Raw genomic sequence first — 24,062 nt, 5'->3', positions numbered from 1 at the left:
ATCTTACGTTAGTACGATAACGCATTAAGGTCACAGGGACTAAGAATGACAACATTGCTGCTATCCATTGTCACTGGAAACCGCCGGACCCCATTAACATATTCAGCAATTAAGTTTATGTGTGTAGTTTAAAGGGATCGCTTTGTCAGGAGGAGAGAATAGTAATTACATTCTTTTGCATTTACATTGCTTTCAGTTAAGTAACATCCTATTTGAAATATAAGCCAATGGGCATACAGGCGCCATTTTCTCCTATATGTTTAGGTCAATATTCAGTGTGGCCAAAACGCTAACACAAAAAAGTCGCTAGAAATTGAACTTACAATTTCTTCCGACACAATTAACATTATAAAGTATGATTTTTACGAACTGCTCATTCTAACTTTGGACTTTCGTGGAACTTAAATAAAAATAAAATCTGAGCAAAGCAAACCCTTATTACTGCAATACATCATGTATCAGTTAACGTCTCTGATGAAGGAAATGGTATACTGCCGAAACTGTAACACAAATTAGCAATAATAAGGGTCACATTTCATTTGAGATTTTTTAAATGCTAACTAATTAGAAGGCCATAAAGGGGAAAAAATCTATGTGGGAGCTCATTTGGTTCGAGATCCCACGTTAAGCTGTAGATGTTCTATATAATATCGATGCTAAAGTAAAATATCACTCTTTGTTGCAGATATAGGTAACTTCTGTAACTTACTTTGCATTCTGCATAAAAATTTCTTTAAATTGATGTATATTTCATTTTATGTTTACTTAACGTAGAAACTTTTTATTAAACTTTTTAAAAGCATAAAATTATAAGGAGTTACTATTAATTTTTCATTATATCTACAAGTATAAGAAACTGATATGGGTTTCTAACAAAATTATACACTATTACGAAGTGAGTACAGAGGTAGGTTAGTTTAGCTGGATGTATCTGAAATGCCAGTGCATTTTTCAAAGTGAGAAAATATAACCCAGGAGTTTTCAAACTGTGCGTCCGCGCGCCGAGGTGACGCGAGGACTTTTAAAAAAAGATCCTGCAAAGGAACGCATTTATAATGCAACATGCATAATTATGTATGCACCCTCTTCTTTAGGAATACATAATGGACTAAGCCTTTGTACCGGTATCACCTCTGTTCCACATACAATCAGGATGACCCTTTCACCTTTGGCTTAAACGTGTACAATGTTTGCTAGGTGGCTAAAAAAATCTACTTTATCTCTGTAGAATCGTATGTCTTCTTAAACGTCTGGAATTTCGCGCGACGCCATGCTAGCTGAATTTTTCTTTCTCTTAATTTGCTGTTATTATGGGAAGATTCTGAAGTTTTAATCTTTTCTGAAGTACTACCGCCATTCACGAATAGTCTTATTTGTTTCATTTTCCTTGGTCGAAGCAGTCTTGTGTCTTGCCATTTCAAAATATGTGCCAAGACTTAATGGACCTTATGCAGAGTAGTTTTGACGTATGACTAGCATCATTCTAAAGACCTGACTACTGCAGGAAACATGTTAGTCGAACTCTTTAGTATGGCACTAATCAAGCGTCAGAACGACTCTGCATAAGACCCCATAAATTGTGGACTCAAAACAAGCTCATAATCCCAATGACTTTGTTCAACATTTAAATGTGCTGGTTGTTATAATTTAAAGTCCCTCTCTGCTGGTATTTTTCAATTTTAACATAAATATCTGACTGACCACAATTTGTAATTATTAACATCGGCTAATAACATTAAAACGTGTAGTCAGTGTTTACCAGGCCGGTAGCTAGCCCAAAAATATAGTGGGGGGGGGGGGCGATCCAACCATATTATAGTTCATTTGCAAGCTACCATGAAAATTTTAGTGGGGGCCAGTAAAAATTTAGGGGGAGCGGCCTCCTAGACTCCCCTGGATACAGACCTGGTGTGTACAATGTAGAGCATCTGTGTTAATGAGATATTTCCATTAGTGATTAATAAATGAAACATAGCTTATCATAGTGATAGTCTTTCTTTTACGGACACATATATTTATGTTGTTGACACATTTCATTTTTGACGGGGGAGGCGCGTTCGGGAGGAGCCTCAGCTGCAAAAAGTTTAAAACCCCTGGTAGTTATAACCGATTGCAGTTGGATTTATGAAAGCTTGGTTGAAATAATTACTTTGAGTTTATACATATATTTTTTTTTATCGCGTATTTTTACCATGGTTATCGTGGGTTCGATTTACGGGGAGATGTTGACTTCTCGATTCAGTGCCAACTTTGAGAAAATCGAAATAATTCTACTTAGTAGGTCAAGTACTTGACTTTATCATACGTTCTTTAGGTAACTACGGCTGAGCCCGTACGGATGATGATGGGATAATTTGCTGGAATGAAAACAGTGGGAGCAGTGTTTCTTCCAGAAATGTTTTAAGACCAAATAATTAGTCTGTGATATAATAATAAATAGAATAGCACCAGCAGTGCCCCCCTCGGAATACTAACGGTGCCCCCGGAACATTTTTTCTGAAAGAAGGATTGAGTGGGAGGAAACGGGACCAACCCCAAAATTCCACTCACACGGTGTTTGTCCAATACAAAGCTCACATAGCATGAGCAGGGACCGATCCGACGACCTCTAGCACCAGATGTGAGTGCTTTACCTACTGAGCCACCGTTTGTTCCTCGTAGATCAAGCATTGGTTCACATTCTACGCAGACCGGCCATACTAACTAGCATTAATTTCTCCAATTTTTTCTGTACTTAGAAGGTAAATTCTGTACCACCAGACATGTCAACTCTGACGCGAAGTCGTAGCAGTTGTAGTAGTATTAGCAGTGGTCGTCGTAGTAGCAGAAGTAGTAATAGTAGTAGTAGTAGTACAGTACTTTAGTCTTGGATAAAAAGTTAGTTTCTCAAATACATAACGATTAATATAGGCTGACAGCATTAGTATCCGATCCGTCTTTCATAGTATCCGGGCCGAGCCGGGCCAACCGGATCCGAAATACGTGTGCCCGATTCGCCCCTATAGCATTTGTGTTCGGCCCGGAATGTGTCCGACCCGGTCCAGTTTGATATTACTTGAAACGGGCAGGGCCGGGTAATCCGCCAGGCCAAACGGGCATGCCCGGCCCGTGCAGGGCTCTGATGTTATCATAGATCTCTGTTTTATTATGAGCGTTTCCATTGAAAGTAGGCTTTGAGTAAGATAACAGTAATCCTAAAATGTACCTTATTGCAAATAATATAAAACATTTGGGATGTATTCTCTTTCTTGGAGAACACTGCTTGTTAATTAAAAGTGCCTGTTGTAACAGGTTTAGAACAGCATTGAGAATAACGCATTTTTTAAAATAGTTCGTTTCTCGCTGTTTTCAGCAGCCCTCTCACCAACGACAGAGATTATTTTAAGAGTTTACCTTGGAAAACATTTAATCCTCTGCACATTCAGCAGGAGGAAAAATACGAACTTGTCGAAGTTCATTCATTATAAATGTTAATACAGATTTACATTCACACACACACACATTGTTTCTATGTAATTAATGACATGGATTGTGCATTACAGATTTAAATGAGGCTGTTCTAGTCATTGTAGTTTAATATTAAACTCGTTTGAAAAAAGGACGTCTGTTTCTCTCTCGCACTCATTAACTCATACAATGCCGTTCTTTCAAAATTGACTGGTATAATCACTAAAGCCGAAAAAAAGATAACATCTCTTTAGTAAGGTCAAGTGATCACTGGAATGATCAATTAGAGTACCATTTTCTAGAACATTTTGGGCAATAGTTATTGATTTCCTGTAACTATTATGTTATATCTTATATCTGAACATTACAGAAGTTCTTAAAATACCTACACTTATACGTAGGGCAACATTTTCTATGTTGTTTATTACACAAAAGAAAGGCTGCTAAGGATTTTAAAAAATACAACGCAGAGGGAGAGAGGGTGAAATTAAAATTTTCGTTATTGGAAGAGAGCTTGAAATAATAAATAAAAATATTCCAAACGGTACCAAAACTAAGTACCAATCTTGGTCAGAGAATATCTATATTATAAAAGAGAACGTACAAATCCTTTGTTCCCTCATCACGCTAATACGGCTGAACCAATTTCTTTTATTTTTGGGGGGTTATTAGGATTTGGACCCTAGATGGTTTTTATCATATCACTTTAATTTTTAATTACCAGTGTCTTGAGATAATTGACCATTCAAGTGTCCATAACGTACAAATCCTTTGTTAGTTCATCATAGGTATAAAAATAAACGTATTTATATGCAACCCGCATGACCGTGTCACTCGGCGGGTTAACATAAATGACAGGCGCTATAATGTTAACATTTACTGCAATTTGAAAGCGAAAAAGTAAAAATTATCTAAGTAACAAAGTTTATTGCGTTCCGGGGTGACCGCAGCGAAGCGGGGTGAACGCTGCTAGTATGAAATATAACTGATTCTGAGGAGGAGAAAGAAACAGCTTAAATACCTCCAAAGTCACAACGAAACACTATATGGATTAAACGCCACATCTTTTATAGCAGAACCACCGATGACCGAGTTTACGAAGGAAGTTTATGAAAGTGCGAAATTTTCTTTGGATTTACGACAGTTTTAAGAGAGTTTCAAGACGTTTCAAACCTACTTAATCTAACTTTTGTTGTTTTTGTGTATACCACTAAACTGTGTCTATGCTACACATTCCTCTATGTAATTTACACAGACGAAGTTTTCTGACGCAATTAAAAATTATTGCTTTCAATTCCTGTGCAAATGCAATTCTAGTTGTGATACTATCACAACAGTTACATGTATGAGGTCAACATTAATAGAATTATGGGAAGGTGAAGTTCTATAGCTTATCCAGACTTAAAGAGTAGACTGTTGGTCTTATAGGAACAACGATGCCAAGCTGAACAGAACAGATCGCGCTTCTATTATACTGACGACTGATGTTGCCAACTCACGTAGTAAAAAAAGAAATCCACACCACAACGATTAATAAATAATAATAATAATAAACATCTTACCACATTGAATCAATCGCACCCCAAAGAATCAATTCCTTCCATATCATCATCATCCCAATCCAACCCAACTTGTACTTTTACCCGGGTTTTACTTTACTTTACTTTAAATAATTAAACACGTTCATAACAATAGCCCTTCCTTTGCTCTTCAATATTTGACCACTCTTATAAAGTTTATTTTAATTTTAATCGTACCACTTTAACAAAAACTTTGACTAACCAGAGCAATAAGAAACTGTTACAAACATTCAAATACATTGATAAAAATGATCTAATTTCATCTAAGGAAGAGGACAAATGTAGAATATTGATTGAGTTATATCCGACCGATTTCTAACGTGTACTTACCCTACAAAAAGACGTGCACAGACCACCGGTTGTATTCTATCGAACCCCCAACATTATGAACTAGAACCTGGCATTACAATTTTCATTGCAACATACTACGTTGTAACATAGAAAAAGGAATTCCATTTCATTTCTCCCTGCAGGTTTTTCACAGGTGAGTGATGGCGTTGATATGGACGTCGTTTTAATATTTTTAAATGAGCACAAATCCATTGGATAGAGTCAGACTCTTACAGGAATGTCATGAAAGGAAATAATACAGATTCCCATTTCCTGCTTCATGTTACCATAAAACTCAGGAGTATACGTGAACGTTTTGTATGGATGCGCAGATTTGTCCACATGGTTTTTGTTGGCTCCGCACAAACGAGAAATGTATTTCCAATATACATTGGAGTTACGATGAATTCATGAAAACAGACAATATTCAAGTGTGCCAACTTTACGTACCTCCAACTTCCCCTCGTAACCGTATCGGGCAACAATCACTTTTATTTGCGTGAAATTTTCTCGCACTGAAAGTAAAACTCAGTACCGTCCTTGCTAGTGGCGTTACGGTATGTGTAACCGTCCTCTATTTCCATCCCTCCCAAGTGTCCTCCGTATAGTTTACGGCAGTTTATATTGTGGCGTGGCAGAAAATAATGTAAGGACCGCAGAGCAAAACTGGGACGAGTGACGTACCGGTAGCTGATAACGAGTTACGCCAGATTTAATCTTTCGTTCATGTCAAGTTGGGGGTAGTGGGTTTACCTGGACTGCCAGTCGACAGTTCCACGAAGCAACCTTAAGTGACAATTTCGCTAGTAAATAGCCACGTTGACACACTCTGAAATGCAGATTTTTTAACTGGCCAATCTGTTGTTATGTTGATAGGAGATTTTCATATTTCCCCACAGCCCTTTACAAAGTACAACACAAGGTAGAGTAAGATCAGGCCCATGATAACGTTTCGGTTTCAGTTTCTTTATGGCTCTCTCAACTTCCTCTAACGTTACAATAAGAAAAAAATGAATCACGTGAGCTGCATTTAGACTTAAATTTTATACTTTCATCAATTTCATATGTTTTCGGAATTTATTTATAGACGAACTGAAAGTGTGAAGAAGTCTACTGCTTCTTCATCCTAAAAATTTCTTTTCCATTATGGTTTAAAAAGTAAGAATCCACGGGCCGAATTTTATTTTATTTATTTATTTTTTTGGGTATTCCCCAAAAATGCTAAGGTTCCATGTTATGTTGAATTCATCTTGAGGCACTAAGTCATGATACTTGAAATATATCTTTTTAATAGTTTACGGAGTCTAATAAATTCGCGATAATGGTAGTTGTAATTACAAACTTTTCGCTTAAATTTCTTGAAGTGATATGATTTACATTTAATGTTTGTTATGATATTTCTAGTGAACCAGCACAGGAATCTGTTGGAAATACGCTTATTTGTAAGGACATATTACCGAGTACACTGTAAAATAATTCCTAAAACCTCTCGTGTACAATATTGATATAATGGAGTTCACTCAGGATGGTCCCATTAATTTGGGATAATTCTCTATACAGCATTTCGAAACTGGCTTTCCTAAAGTTGTAAGTCCGAAAATTAGATTTAAGTTTCAATTTATAACTCTTAGTAACAGTACACTCAGACGTGACAATTAAAGCAGGATGCATATCCTCTGCAACCGTGGAAAGTTTTCATATTGTGCCATGGTATTACGAATGTTAGGTCAAGGGCGGCCCCATTTGTATTCAATGCTTGATTGCATGATTTCAAATTAAAATATGACATGAAATTAGTTTATTCAAAATTTGGTTATGCGCGAGTTTTGTTTAGTTCTCCAACTTTAATTTCAGCAATGTTGAAATCAACTACAACCCAGATTGTGCTCCAAGGAAGCCAATTTTCCTCTAGGTACAAAAAGAACTGATCATAATAATCCGTCTTTAAGTATTATCAGGTTGAAAATATACAAGACAACTTTGAGAACTGATTTACAAACGTATTATCAATGTTCGAAAATGATTATTAATTACGTTAGCATAATACCTACTATCTACGATAATAACCTCCGCTCCTTTACTTTTTCCAATTGCTTCAGTATTGTGGCCCTTTCGAAATACTCGAAGTAAGTCCTTAGTTAACTGACTGATTAATGCCCAGGCTAAACCTCTTGAAGCTAGAAAATTGAAATTTGAAATAGGGTATAGGATTCTTGATGTAAGGTACCAACCACTAAAGAAGAATTTTTGGAAATTCGACGCACATGAGGGGGGAAAACAGACATGGCAATTATTATCTTAAAATGTCAATATATCGGAGTCTCTGAAGGTTAGAGCCATGAAATTTGCCCTATGGAATTTTGCCATTAAAAATTAGATGTGTTTCACCGTTTCGTGATATTTCTCCTAGAAGGGAAGAAAATAGGGTGTAGTTACAATTTTTATAACAGAATGACCATCTCTCGAAGTCATTTAGGTTAGAGAAATGAAATTTGGTATTCTGGCTCTTAATTTAAAATAATTAAGAACGTGTTTCAGCGATTTTGATGTTTACTTTAAAAGGGAAGAAAAAGAGGGGAAAAGAAATTGGTTGAAAAAGAAGAAGGTTGCAATTGTTATAATAAGATGGCCATATTTCGATATCTCTTAAGATTACTGACTGACTGATCAACGCCCAGGCCAAATCGCTTAAGCTAGAAACTTGAAATTTTGACAGTGGATAGGGTAATTATGTGACGCAAGTACCAATAAAGGAGAGTTTTTGGAAATTCGACGAGGAAGGGGGGGATAGGGGTATAAATTATTCTCGGCGTGCAATGAACGGAAACATAGGCTGAAACAGGAGGTACGAGGTCGAACGCGGAGGAAATTGTGGGAGACTGGGGACCAAGTATATACATACAAGCGTTTTATTTAAACTGTATTACTTCGCAGTTTGCTACACAAAATCAGAGAAAAGTGATGCAAACGAAAAAATCGAATCGCACAATGAGATGGATCTATGATCATAACTTATTATGAAAGTGAGCTATTTTCGAGACAAAAATAAAATAAAATATTCTTTACTTCATGGTAGAAAGATTCTGTTTTGATTTCACATATAGTTGTGGTAATTTTCCCCTCGAAAATCCATTTTTTAATTTTAGATTTCTCTTTGATTCTGAATATCACATACAAATCCATTATGGATTACACATCGTATTACTGGGTTCTGACAGTAGTTAGAATTGAAGACAAAGAGACTATGTGAACTTAGACATTTTATTCCAAATTAGCACTTATGTGAAATTAAGTTATTGTGTTTTCGTCATAAAAATGAAGGATCACTTCGTCAGCTGCGTGATGTCAATTACCCATTTATTGACGATATTACGAATTCACAGCTTAATATTAATATTAATAAATAAATAAAAGTCCAGTATGGACAAATTCAAAAACAGCTATTTTCTTACGGTATCTATAGAATGACAATGAACTTAAAAAAAAAATGACTATCGTTATTTTCCCTTTATTTTGTCCTTCACATACGTGTTTGCTATACGAAAATTTTCATTGTTTTATGTTCATATAAAACAGTAAAATAAATTAATAATTGCTGCTTGGACTGTTATTGAAAATTCTATACAAAACTACAAATTGCGATGCAAATTTACATTTGATTCGTAAATTGCTACATAAAACCCATTTCTTTTTCTTAACGCTGATATACGAGTATATTTAACTCAGGGAAGAGAATTGCTCTCCCACAATGGTGTCCCTGAATTTTACAAACAATAATAGACACAGGAAGTTGGAACAACTTGGTTTTTGCTGCCTTACCTTCAAGTATTTCGGTACAGACGGAAGCAAACGAAAATTGCATTTTAGTTTCCTGTTTGTCTCCAGTTTCCAGCTGATTTCATTGTCCCATCTTCCTGTTTTAACAAATTAGATGTTTGCGTTACTATTTATTCCTTTCGGTTATTTAATTGTTTACAGTTCACCCACCACAAAAGAAGTTATCAGGAAACATCTTCAATGTTTAAAAGCCTTTTCAAACAACAGTTTGACAAATTTAAATCGATCCTACGTCAATGCTCTTTTGGCCTACTTATTATCACTATTGAACTCAGGAAACGTAATTTTATTATTTTGAAGGTAAGTAACAAATCGTGTTTGTTCTTTATGTCTACATTCTTAAGAATCATTATGGACTCAAGTTGTTGACGTCACAGCCCAAGAGATGCCATGCCATTCAATTGGGTAGTACGTAACTAATACGTGAGTCTCAGCCCAACTAGTCTGGTTTTCTAAAGCAGAGTTCGCTACTTCTTAATTTAAATCAAAGGTTCCCAACCTTGTTTACTTGACGTCCCCTTTGTGTGCTTCGCATACTCCACGTTCACCTTTGTAAATCATACGTACTTCAAGTGCCATTTCTTGCTCCTCGTTGGTCTGCCTCTTTTGCTTTCAAATGCACACTTGCATTCTCAAATCTTCAATAATAATAATAATAATAGTAATAATAACAATAAAACAATTTATATTTTTTTCCAGCAAAACTTCTGCATACTATTGCAGCGCAGTATTATTACTGTATTATTTAGCAGCTTTATTCTTAATGGAACAACAGGTCTTATTTAATAGTTATTTTATGTTTCTATGGTATATAATTCAAATCCTTTTTATTACAACATTCGTAATATTTTTAGTTACGAATGTAACTTATTTCTGTCAGTAGTCTACTCCCCTTTTGCTTACTTTTCACGCTCCCCCAAGGGGCGAGCACAATGTTATTAGGAGCCATTAACATACATAGCCTCAAAGTGTCTCATCATGCTGACAAGTAAAGGGTCCAAATGAATGAATCGAATTGCTGTATGAGATATAGTGTGCCTGATAGAGGATGTGAAAATATGTGTATGTACAAAGTTATAACGGCTGAGTGCCATAAGAAACGGATGGGAAGGGGTCAAAGTTGGTGGGAGGAGGGCTATGCTATGTTATAGAAATGAAATAAATAAAGTGTTAAATCGTAAAAATAGTGAAAGATAGACAATGCAAACGGTGGTATTTTTACATATTGGCAAAAGAAGAATTGGCACAGTAGATCACGAACCTCCGCCGCCATCTTGAAATCCGCCATTTTGAAATATATGATATTTTTTAAATGGAAAGGTAGTCATGTGATACATCAATTAGGGCCAGCGTGTTCTCAAAAAGTCAATTATGAGCTTTAGTGATCATTATCTGCACTTATTTAGAAGATTTAAGATCATCTTTATGGTCATTTACGAAAATCTAGAAGACTGATACTCGTATGTTGAAAGTTTGGATTATCACGAAAACAAATGTAAGTTATTCATATCTAGAAGTTAAGAAAACTAACAGTGAAATTTGATATCCAAGTTGTATCAAAGTATTATTTATGGCATTACTTCCAATTTGCTTCATATAGTGCCTAAGAGAACTGTTCCGGTCTGGAAGAACCGCTTCCGTTTGACTCTTTTTTTGTTTTGTTTCTTACGCTTTTGGTCGAAAACAATGTGAAATTTGTATAACTACCTTTTGTTAAATGACATACTTACTAATATAGAACATAACACAATAAAATCTGATAGATTGGAATGCAATTATTATGTACAGTACGTAAACCCAATATTTTTCACCACTTGCTGTATTTTTCACTTAACTTTCTTGTCCACCTTCGTGAGCAATAGCAACTTGATAAGTGTAGCACGTGATATCTAAATGAAAAGTAGACTACTGCAGTCGAATACAGCAATGAAGTTGTAACTGAAAATAAAATTATCGGGTGACATATTTTTTTTTTTTCAAGTGTGTATCGTGTCGCATTATATTTGATCGCTTTGATTGAAATATGAAGCCTTCGATTATCATAACAATGTAAGCACAGGACACGATTATTGTGTCCGACGATGGATCATCATTCCAAGTTCCGAACTCGCGAGCCAAACTTTCAACATATGATTATCAGTCTCCTAGAGTTTCGTAAATAACTATGATCTTAAATCTTCAAAATAAATACAGATACCGAACACTTAAGTTCATAATTGACTTTTTGAGAACACGCTGGCCCTAATTGATATATCACATGACTACTTTCCCAATCCAAAAATATATATATATTTCAAAATGGCAGATTTCAAGATGGCGGCGGAGGTTCGTGATCTACTCTACCAATTCTTCTTTCACCAATATGTGAAACTACCACCGTTTGCATTGTCTATCTTTCACTATTTTTACGATTTAACAGTTTATTTGATGTATTTCTATAACACAGTATAGCCCTTCTCCCACCAATTTTGACCCCCTTCCCATCCGTTTCTTATGGCGCTCAGCCGCTATAACTTTGCAAATACACTTATTTTCACATCCTCTATCAGGCGCACTATGTCTCATCCTACAACTCTATTCATCCATTTGAACGCTTTACTTGTGAATAAAATACCAATGGTTCTGTACTCTTGTCATGAATCAAAGCCACAGCCAAAGATATGCCCACTGACAAGGGACGTATGCGAATCGTGACTGCTAGATATTTATGAAAATTGGTACCTTGACTAATTGTGGATCGCTAATCATCGTGGTGATAGTCACTCGATGCGGAAATGCCTTGTTTACCCGCTGCATATAATGCGTACACCATACAGTGACTGGGTGAGGCTGTGTCAAGTTATACCCCAAAAACGCCGGGAAAAGGCAGAAAGGAAAAATGTGCAGATAACCTGATGCCTATGAGAAGGGGACACGTGACCAAGAACGCGGCAGTAGTGTCACACAAGGAGTGTTGCCACTCCAACACAACACACATTTGTTTTTCAAATAGAACGTATACCATTTTATGCCATTAAGAAAATAATGAAAAGATGGGTTATCAGTGTTGTCAAATAAGGGAGATACGAGGCTCTAAAGTTGAGAAATTATGGGGTCCGTACAGAGAAACGAACAAATATACAACAAGACTGCAGAAGGAACAAATGTACAGTAGGAAGTAATCCACAGCATTCAATGACTAACAGGCTTGATATAGGATTCACCGACAAAAGAATACATATTAGAATACCGTAGAAAAAAGTCTCATGCGACATAGTGCGGAAATGTGAACAGGAAGTATTTCTGTAGCGCACCAATTCCAATGGCGTTTGTGAGGAATCGATATCTCGAGTCGGTCCCGAGAGTTATCACACGAACTGTCTTGAGTTTGTAACACTGCATAAAATGATGCATGCCTTCCAACCACAAAAAAGACGGTACAGTGCCTGAAAAGATTACAGAAAAGCTGTAGCACAAAAGGTAACAAACCTGTAACAAGAAAGTACGTCAGAATCGATTTGCAAAGATTAATTACCTGTGATAGGTGTCAGTCAAGAGTACAGGAAACGTTAACATGTAAGACAATGAAGAAGACAAAACACACTGCACTCAGGTTAACAGTAATATACAGGCACAATATGCACATTTTTCGACCTAGCCGCACACTCGATATGAAGCATCAAACCCGTTAGTCACTGGATGTTATGCATGCTGTGGTTTACTCCCTACTGTACATTTATTCCTTCCATAGTCTTGTTGTTGATGTTGCACATTTGTTCGTTTCTCTGCATGGACCCCATAATTTCTCAATTTTAGAGCCTCGTATCTTTCTTATTTGACAACACTGATAATTCGCCTTTTGCTTATTTTCTTTCACGTTTTATGCTAATTGTTTTAATGTTATAAAATGGTATATGTTCTATTTAAAAAACTGTAAGTTTGTGTTGGGATGGCAACACTGCTTGTGTAACATACTGCCGTATTCTTGGTCACGTGTCTCCCTCCCATAGGTATCAGGTTACATGCACACATTTTTCATTTTCTGCCTCTTCCGGCGGCGTTTTAAAGGATATAACTTGGCACAGCCTTATCCGGTCACTGAATGGTATATGTATTATACGCAGTACGTAGCGGTAAACAATATGGAGCGAAAAAAGCTAATTTTCAAGTATCCAATTCTAATAGGGATCAAAAGTTGCATTTTTGCATGCTAATCAATGGGAAAATAACGACAAATTCACAGTTTGGGTCTTTATTCGCGAAAACGGCCATTTTTTTAAAATGACGAAAAACACCAACATTTACCTTTATGCGAAAAAATCAGATTTTTGAGTATCGAATTCTAATACGGCTCGAAACTTGCGTATTTGCGTGGTAATCAATTACAAAAAACCGGAAAAATTCACAATTTGGATCTTTAGTTCGCGCAAACGGCCTAAAGTTTGAAAAAATGACAAAAAAACACCAAATTTACCTTTACGCAAGAAATATACAGATTGCCTTTTTTTAAATTTCTATGGCGTCCAAGTACTTTAGTTGTGTGAGTGCATGTTTGTTAATAATTCGTTAATATGAGTGATTCTATACATTTTATTTTCATAATGATTTTGCAGCTCTTCGCCCATTTCTCAACTTTGGCCTAGAACTCACCACGAGGAGGTGGCTGCAATTCGAGTTCCAACCCACACCTTATCCAGCCATCCTATCAATTATGGTGTGGTGTGCTAAATTATATTGATTTAGTCAAGGATGCTTCTTAAATTCAGATTTTTTAAAAGTCAAATTTTGGTATTGTAAGTATTGAGAGCAAAGTTACTCTAATGTAGCCATCTCTGTTTTCTTGTCCGCACACTTTTCCTGCGGACTCTGTGACAATTTCGACACAACTTTCAACTTTCTGAGTATGGTATGTCAAATTTAAGAAGTCAAACTCATGAGCAGATTCGTCATGCATAAGTGGTAAGATAGTTTTGTTTGTCAAGCTTTCGAGCACTGGAATGGGCGACAACTTACATTTTCTCCAATCTATATCAGCTCACTGTAGTCCGTGCCATCAAAACTTATTGAAGGTGCGATAAAAGTTCTAACAAAGCAATTCAAACAGGGCAGTGTGCTTCAGATGTGGCTGTAAGAGATCCTGACTTTTCAATTACTTCCGATGGCTGACATGTACAAACCAGGTCTTACATTTCTCAAACAAATCCTACAAATGAACTCAAAGTGCTTGTAAACTACATTATAAAGACATATGCTCCTGTCTGGTTCGACATAGAGAAATATCAGTCAGTGAAATATGGACCTAAACATATTTTGAAGGTAGTTCAAACAATTAGACATTTGCGAAACAACATTAAAAGAATCATCAATCTTGGGATTGAGAGAAACGCGTTCTTCTGTCATCCAGAGAACACATTGTTGGCTATGACAGTGAATGAGGTAGAACACGTGCGAGAGTTGGGCTACAGGAGAGTGCCAGAGGTAAGAAATCAAGATCCGAAGGGAAAATCTGTTAGAACTTTTATGGCACCTTCAATAAGTTTTGATGCCACGGACTACAGTGAGCTGATATAGATTGGAGAAAATGTAAGTTGTCGCCCACTGCAGTGCTCGAAAGCTTGACAAACGAAACTATTTTACCACTTATGCATGACGAATCTGCTCATGAGTTTGACTTCTTAAATTTTCCATACCATACTCAGAAAGTTGAAAGCTGTGTCGAAATTGTCACATAGTCCGCAGGAAAAGTGTGAGGACAAGAAAACAGAGATGGCTACATTAGAGCAACTTTGCTCTCAATACTTACAATACCAAAATTTGACTTTTGAAAAATCTGAATATAAGAAGCGTCCTTGACTAAATCAATATAATTTAGCACACCATAAGTGATAGGATAGTTGGATAGGGTGTGGGTGGAACTCGAATTGCAGCCACCTCCTAGTGGTGAGTTCTGGGTCACTTCAAGAAAAACAAAAACGTTGAGAAATGGATGAAGAGCTGTAAAATCTTTATGAAAATAATATGTATAAAATCCCTCACATTAACGAATTAATAACAAACATGACCTTACAGAACTAAAATAAAGTACTTAGACGCTATAGAAATTAGAAAAAGTAATATGTATATCCCTTGCGTAAAGGTAAATTTTGTGGGTTTTGTTATTTTTTCTTCAAATTTTAGGCCGTTTGCACGAACTGAAGATCCAAACTCTGAATTTTTTTCGTTATTTTCCATTGATTAGCATGCGAATACGCAACTTTTGAGCCCTATTATAATTCGATACTCGAAAATTATTATTATTATTATTTTTGCTCCACTCTAGTAAACAAAGCATTTCCGCACCGAATGACTTCACTACGATTATTAGCGATCCATAATTAGTCAAGGTACCAATTTTCATAAATATCTGTGTGTCACAGTTCGCATACGTCCCTTGTGAGAAACATTATATTCGTAAAATAATTTTGGGTGGTCATGCTGGTATTTGTGGTTACTACATAAATTATTATTAATTTTTATATTTCCGTATTCTTAGTACGCTTTTCTTTTCTTAAAAAGTTATGAGTTTTATCATAATTTCTCATAAAAAAAAAAAACAGTCCAGGACCTGCCAAAAGGCAGAATACCTGTAGTAACAAACAGAATCCCACAACGTTTCGAGGCCGAATCTGTCACTTTGATAAATTTTAGGTTTCCATCTTTTTGAAAAACCAAGGAAGTTTTCGTAGTTACTATAACTTACAAGTTTTTGCCACAATATACTAAAAGGGTTTTCCTGATTGTAACCTACGATATAGCCCGACACGGTCTGTATATGTACAGATACATAGCGATTTGATGAAAATACAAAGTATACCAAAAGTAGAGTGAATTTTCGATTTACTGGAAAGAATATAGAGATAAAATTCCAAAATTGTATCATGTTTGACACACGGTATTACACTAACAACCGATATAGGAAACATTTCAGTCCAGATATGCATTCTAACATGACACGAAATCGTCCATGCTCTTTGCAAAGAAATGTTTTAGCTTCCAAACCAGGTGAACGTAGCCCGAAGTTCCTCTTTCAGTGTACCGAAACGCTATCCACAAAAGTGTTTCTTCAGAGGTTCAAACAAATGATAGTTCGAAGGAATTAAATCAGGCTTATACGGTGGGATGTAAAACTCATGATGTGTGTACAGGTCCATGGAGCTGTATGTGATAGTATATTATCGTGCAGTAACAACATCCTCTCTCGTACTGTCTTTTGGTTTCTGACGTAATGGCTGCTTTCAGCCTCACCATAGTTTGACAGTATGTGCCCGCAGTAATGCTCGTACCCTTTGCCAGAAATTCAACACGAACAACATCCTGACGGGTTCAAAACACAATAGCCATTGTTTTCTTGGTATACGTTGTGGTCTTTAACTTTTTGGACGACGGGTGTTTCCATGTTAATACTCTGGGGTTTTAATTCTGATGTTCATTAGGCTATTGGGGTTTCATCGCCCGTTATGATGCGATGAAGAAATGAATTTCCTTCCCTGCATATCGTATGAGGTGAGTAAGGGAAATGCCCATTCGAAAGTGTTTTTCGTCATCACTCAAATGATTTGGCACTCGGCGAGCATACATTTTCCTTAAGCCAAGTTGGTCATGGATGGCACTCCTTACTGAACCATATGAGATTTGCAACGCACCTGCAATACCATCTAAACTCAATCTTCTGTCTTCACGAATCATCGCGTCGACGTCACACAAATTCATGTTAGTGATGGATGTTAGTGGTATTTTACTTCTGTCTTCTGTCACAGTCGTCCTACTACTTGTGAATGCGTAACACTACACACACACACACATTTCTGCGACATAACAATCTCTCCATAGAGGTAGACCATTTCTCGATGAATGTCAGATGGTTTCTCTCTCTTGGCCCATAAAAAACTAATAACACTGTGTACCCCTCCTTGGAGTAATGTTCAAGTCGATGCGCCATCTTTAAATTGCTCTAGGTACCAGACGGTAGTGATCTGCATGCATATATTTTAATTACGCTCCACCCTAGCCATACGAGCTAAATACATGATTCTGATTGGTTGGAGTTATCCATTTCTCGCCACGTAGCATACATATAGCACAAATCAAATATCAGATGCTGTCGGTCCTCGTAGCCGAGCATGTTAGCGAGCGAGCCAGTCATGAAAATCGGTTATGGCGTGGGTTTGAACCCGGCCCAAGGATTTTCTTATTTTTTTAATTTTCATAATATTTTTCTCATTAAAATAAGAAAAAAATAATACTCATTTGCCCTTGTATACAATATATAATGCATAAATTGTGCTTTTTCCACCATTTACCTAGAATTTTCTGATAGTCCTTATAAACAATGACTTTAAAAACCAACAGGAGAGTAAGAAGCTAAGGGGTTGTAGGGGGTAGTGAGGAGTTAGAGAGGCGAGGTTTCGACTTTATTGATACAAATATGATTTATTTACGTTACGAAACATAGTTGAGCGAGCGTAAGAGAGCGAAGCGGGTTAGAAGCCTCGCAGGGCTCGTTTTATTCTACCTTTGCTCCCACGATAATACCGCGTGGCATTACGTCACACTCGGGTGGTGCAACTTTGATGTAAATCTAACCTCACTTGCTTCCTTGTGATCAACTTAAAAATAGTTGTCTAGGGTAGTTCGTGAAAAAATATGAGATCTACACTGGCCGGGTTTGGGGGTCCGCTATTTCTTTGGACCTTGCTTGGGCGGGCTTCCTTTTCCAGTCAAGTTGGGATTGGGTCGATTAATTACTGTTCTTTAATAATTATTGACTTTCGTTAAACAATAATTGGAATAAAGACAAACGCTGAGATTTGTATGTATGAAGGTAGTGTGAAATGTATTACAAACAGTGGAATATTTACAGTTAGTGTTGCTTAGCGGAGACTTGCTCATCAGGCTGGGCCGGGCTTGGGCCAATAGTTTTTAAAACCATTCAGCAGTACAAGACAAGCATCAATCAATCTATGATATTAAACCTCGAACACTATAAACGGTGACTAGGAATATGATGAAATGTGTGGACGCATATATTCAGATGAAAGCAACTTATTTCCAACATAATCTGTAGACAAGTAACTAAACATTTCCCACTGTGAGGCCTCTTTTAGTGGAAGACCTTATATCTAACGCTAAATGACATAAAAGAAATCACTGCTTATAATTTATCATTCTTATTTGTGTCTCCAGCAATAACAATAAATTAGAATACTTACATGCGTGTGCGAGAGTAGTTCTTTCATGATAAAATTATCATATACTTTTTTCGCTAAGTTTCGCCTTTCGTCTACAGATTCCAATTTCTCATATTGTTTGATCTAAAAAGAGAAAACGAAAAACGGGATTCATTATTAAAGAATTCAATATCTGTATAACATATAATAATAAGTATTGGAACATTAAGTGCATAATAAATTAGTTAAAGAATAATACAATCACATTGAAATATATTCGCAATAATAACTTCAAAAATTTTATAACATGTAGGATAAAATCTCTACATTCTCTAAGAAAAGGGGGGAAATAGGATTCCAGTGATGCCTTTATCTGATTAACTTCAAACTGACGGCTACTTTTTTGTGATTTCGGTGAAGTTTATGCTGAGGATGAAAGAAGATGTTTGTTTTAAGATTGTGGTTGTGGGCGGAGAGTATTCCAGTTCATGTGCGCATCCTAAAATTTACTTCAGATTGTTTGTTAATGAGTTTTTCTGTAAGTAAATGGAAGATGAATAATAAATACAAAACGGATCTGTATTTCTCTTGGATTTGATTGTGTCTAGGGAACAGAACGTACATTTACAGTGGATGAATAAACAAGGTGTAAATAATATCTGAGTAGCGATTGGATTCGTACTCCAGCTTCAGCTTGTTCTAACTACAGCTGATTCAATGCTTACTAAAGACATGAGGCGATCTGAGTAGTAAGGAAGAACTCAACAAATGCTTACTTCCTTTTAAAATACACTCTGAACAGTCAAAATAATATTAAGATTGTAATGTTAGTGCGTCCGTCCATCCGTTACTTACTTATTGTAACTCTTGAACGCTTGGTTGAAAGACAACTCACAAAAGCATACTTGGTCTGTTTATGAATGACACTTTTGGAACGCATGACTTAGCTTACTCGCAAAGAACATAGTTGATGAATCAATTGCTAGGAGAATAAACTACCGAATTTGGATATAATAGTTTACCATTCCTTTGTTTCGATGCTTCCTATTTGCAGTTCAAAGGCAGACTAGTATTCAAAGAAGTTGTAGTTGTTGTATACGTATGTTAATGTACGCTTTACCCCACTGATTCTGCGTTACTTATATTAGGGACTCTGCAATTAATCAAGTGAAGAATAAATCGAACAAGATTAAAAAGATCAAAACAAACAAATTGGATAGGTTTGTTGTCTTCTAAGCTCAATACAGTAATTATTTAAACAAATATCCATCATGGTTCGAGGCGTATCATCCACGCATACTCAGATACACATTTTATGTTTTTCCTGTATCATTTCTAACCCCTGTACCACACTGCATTAGATCAAACTACATTGACATCTCTACAACGAGAACATAGAGAACATTTCTATGATACATTGACATCCTTTCACAAAACACTAAAATTAATCAAAATCTCCTTGTAATTGGAAATATATTGTAAGGATCCCCACATCACGACAAAAGCACATGTCAACACAACACATGTTATTGATTGTAAACCGCGTAGCAGACGAGAAGCCGACACGAAAGACATCGAGGAACGCCGAAAGAAGACGGACCTCACGAAAGGACCCGAAGAGGACAGATAAAAGCCCGACCACCGAGGGACCTGGCATCAGTCGACCAACTGATCAACTAACCGACACCTGCCCTGAGGTCGCATTGGACTAGGAGTACACCTATCCTTATTCGAGGTCGCACTGAACTAGGGATCCTTACTACAACCAAGCCTCGCGAAGCTGCCTTGGGTTGAGAGGGCTATCCTTCAAGACTCACCAGAACCAGCAGGTGCCTTGGAGACTGTCTTGAGAGATGGGGCACCGTGCAAAACACCTATTTCCTCTCATCCGGTCAATAACAAGATACTCACTATTTTACTCTTTGTAATCAAAGACATTTGTATTTAACAATTTTTATAATCAATTGGTGAAGGGGAAAAGACTAGCCCGGACCGTCATTTAGCCTCTACCTATAAAATCATTACAATATGAAGCTACACTCTTGTATATAACGTTATGAACTAGAAAAGCTTCATTTTATTAATTAATCCAAAGTAGTATTATATTTACCTATATTTAATATAGGGTGTTACTTCTTGGTACTACCCACATGAATTGTTCTATACTTGAGGGACAACTACTAGTACGAAATTATCCAGTTCTAAACAACAAAAGGGTATCGCACACAATTTAATTATCGGTGCTGTAACTCTTCATATAATGCGTTTGATGTTTTGTAAGCGAACGTAATGGTTATTTTAAATACACTTACGATTTGGACATGGTTCACTACTCCCTTTCATGTTTGAAGCATGCAAAAAATAGGTGGAAATGAAAACCCACACAGTTAAAAAAAAAAAAAAAAAAAAAAAGTAAAATAACACAAAATGACTACAAGTTCAGCGTGTTACTTGTATGTTAATCTAACATCAAGGACATCGCCTTTCGAGCATATCAGAAATAACTAGTAACTGGCTTTGAGAATTTGCATTGGATTTTATTATTTGCTATGAGCAAAGCTTAACGAAGTGTATTTATGGTAAGTATGTTTTCTACAATGTGTCACGAAAATAGAATTGTAAGCCTTTGAATTGTTTGACAAGTTACATGAGTAGCAGTTCTGCCATCTGTTGTTCTCATGTCATACCCCATAAGAACACGTATGGACAGTAGATGGCAGCACTGTGTTGTTAAATTAACACATAAGTAACACGCTAAAGTGGTAGTCATTTTGTGTTAATTTAACACCTCATTTTTTGCTGTGTAATAAGGAGGTGGAGAGAATAAAACACTACTGGAGATAGTTAACGAAGAGAAAGAAACTAATAAGGACGGTATTTGCATTTCTGTTATTTAAGGGAGGGAGTGAAAGACTGAAACTGATGGACGATATTAGAAAGAACGATTTTCACAGAAAGGTGATGAGATCGGCGAAGAATTGTGATACATGGAAGTCACTGTATTGGTGCCAATGATGCCAAAATACTTACTATAATAATATTTCACAATATGTACGATAATATAATGTGTGTGTCTTTTTATCAACTTTTCGCATTGACAGGAATTACGTGGAGCCACCAAATTTTGTACACAAATAGATTTTCACCAGATATAAAGCGTGTACGAAGTCGCTTTTTCGATTTTCAGCTCGGGGTGAACAAAAGTTACGCACTCTTTTTTGGTAGCAAATTTACTGATTTAACATGTACCAGAGCGCCTTTCCTGTATGCAATCCACATGATTTTGTGGACAGACGGGCTCACATAAAGGACAAGATAAAGGTGCTGTTCTTCGTTATTCATATAGTTGTGGGCTTACATAAAATGACAGGATAAATACCAGGGCAATGGAATGGTTGTAGGAACATTCCTTTAAGGGTGTTCTTCAAACTTACTTTTTTATCCAAGTTCTGAATTAAGACTCACATGGGAAATATCTTATATTGATAGTAGCATTGCCCAATCAAACAATGCACAATCGATAGAGGAGTGAAGAAAAGTGAGAAATCCAAATTTTTACGGGCCAACACTCAGAAACACAGGAGATACAGAGGGAAGAAGGATCTAGAATCATATAAAGATAGGAATGCAAAAGATACACTGACACAGAAAGAACTTCAAAATTATTAAAGTAATCAAAATTACATTTATACAACAGTATAGTAAGCAAATATTGTACCCACAGACATGCTTAATAACAACATATATAATGCAGTGTTGCCAACTGAGCACAAAATGAAGTTTTGTTAAATGGTACGGAACACAAATTATAACCTTTAGCAAATCTAATTATGAGTAGAACCATACCTGTGAAGTCTTGATACAGTGTTGCCAACGTTTGAAGATAGGCCTATATGAATCTCGGATGTAGAAGAGTACATACAGTATACGATTCGAACTACTTGAAACCAAAATATGAGACTGCAAACAAGAATATAATCACCGAAGTACAAAAATAACGGACGAAGCACAGTGTCGAAGCATTTTGCTAAAGGAAAATGTCATAATAATACCAAAACACAGCACATAAGCTGAAATGATCCATGCCCTTGGATGACCAAGTGGTTCGCAAACGTTAGCAATACTGTACATCAAGACTTCACAGGTAAGGTTCTACTCATAATTAGATTTTCTAGATGTTATAATTTGTATTCCGTGCTATTTAACAAAACGTCATTTTATGCTCAGTTGGCAACATTGCATTACATATGATGTTATTAAGCATGTCTCTGGGTACAATATTTGCTTTCTATACTGTTGTATAAATGTCATTTTGATTACTTTAATCATCTTGAAGTTCTTTCTGTGTCAGTGTATCTTTTGCATTGCTATCTTCACATGATTCTAAATCATCCTTTCCTCTGTATCTCCTGTGTTTCTGGGTGTCGGCCTGTAAAACTTTGGATTTCTCACTTTTCTTTACTCCTCTATCGATTGTGCATTGTTTCATTGGACAATGCTACTATTAATATAAGATGTTCCTCTGTCAGCAATGGCGGATGCTTACAGCTAACTCAGGACTACGGGATGCACAGTTCTACGCACTATTCTGTATAGAATACTATATTTCTTCACTCCAGTGACGCATAATCTTTGCCTCCACTGCAAATAATTTTAGTTATCAAAATAATTAGTGTTACCCACGAGGCGAGACGAGATAATATGGATTTCTCGCTCCGTCTCACAAATGTTTATATGCAAGTCTCGTATCAATTCTCGAAAAAAATTAATAAACTTTTCTAATCTCTTCTCGTTTTGTAAATTTATGTTTAAAACTTATCCCGGACTTGTTTCCTTCATTTCATTTAAGGAAGTTAACAGAATCCTTCCGTATCATGAGAGGTTCACGAAGGGTGTGATATAGTTAACATTTAAACTATATTTTTTATTGGAGTATATTGTGTAATAACCTTTCATATCTTTAAATGTTGATAAATGCTCTTCATTGTGTTCGTACAATCACTTCACCAATTTACAAATTTTATACTAAAATCACGTAACACAAAAACAGTGTCTGAGATATGAGAATTGGTTGAACTAGTGCTGGCCACGAGACTCAAGAAAATCCTCGTCTCGTAAGCAATACCAAAAATAATGGAAACACCCATGGACTGGAACATGTACTCTTTGTGAGATAGTAACAGTGAACATTCGTGCACTGCGAGTGTTTTGTGTTAGTGTTATGCTGGGAGATAGTAAATAGTATCTGCGACGGCCAGCACGAATTTGTCGCGAAAGGTCAAACGTTGATGGTGTAAAACAGGATATCTCACCAATTTTCAAAGCAGGTGAATTATGAATAGCCGGTTAGCTGAACAAGTATATCTAAGACTGCCAGTATGTTGTATATATAGAGGGTAACACTATCGAAGATGATAGTGGCATACAGAACTCGTGGCAAAATAATCAGAGAAGCGGAATAGCAACTGCAAAACTCAATTAGCACTGGAACGAGCTGTTTCTACATTTACACACAGACGGGTACTACATAACTGCAACATTCGTGGTCGGGATGTGATTTCGAAATATCACCACCACAATATGATGCCAGTCCGGCATGTATATAGGAGTCTATTTCGTGAGGGATCCAAAGCTTTTGGCCAATTCAAATTCAATATAGGGATAAATAATATTTTAAAAAATC

General features: G+C 36.4%; 1 protein-coding gene across 1 annotated transcript in view; it reads right to left on the bottom strand.

The window, feature by feature from the left end:
- Gprk1 (G protein-coupled receptor kinase 1) overlaps window positions 1–24,062 on the bottom strand; it is a 609,628-nt gene that overhangs the window by 77,659 nt on the left and 507,907 nt on the right. The window contains exon 4 of the mRNA XM_081771441.1: window positions 18,422–18,523. Within this exon, the coding sequence (XP_081627567.1) occupies window positions 18,422–18,523 (102 nt within the window). The remainder of the gene's footprint in view (window positions 1–18,421; window positions 18,524–24,062) is intronic.

The sequence above is a fragment of the Thermobia domestica genome, chromosome 9 (assembly GCF_964235325.1).
Source record: "Thermobia domestica chromosome 9, izTheDome1.hap1.1, whole genome shotgun sequence".
NCBI lineage: Eukaryota > Metazoa > Arthropoda > Insecta > Zygentoma > Lepismatidae > Thermobia > Thermobia domestica.
The sequence above is the reverse complement of the archived record's forward strand: the minus strand, read 5'-3'. Positions and strand labels throughout refer to the sequence as shown.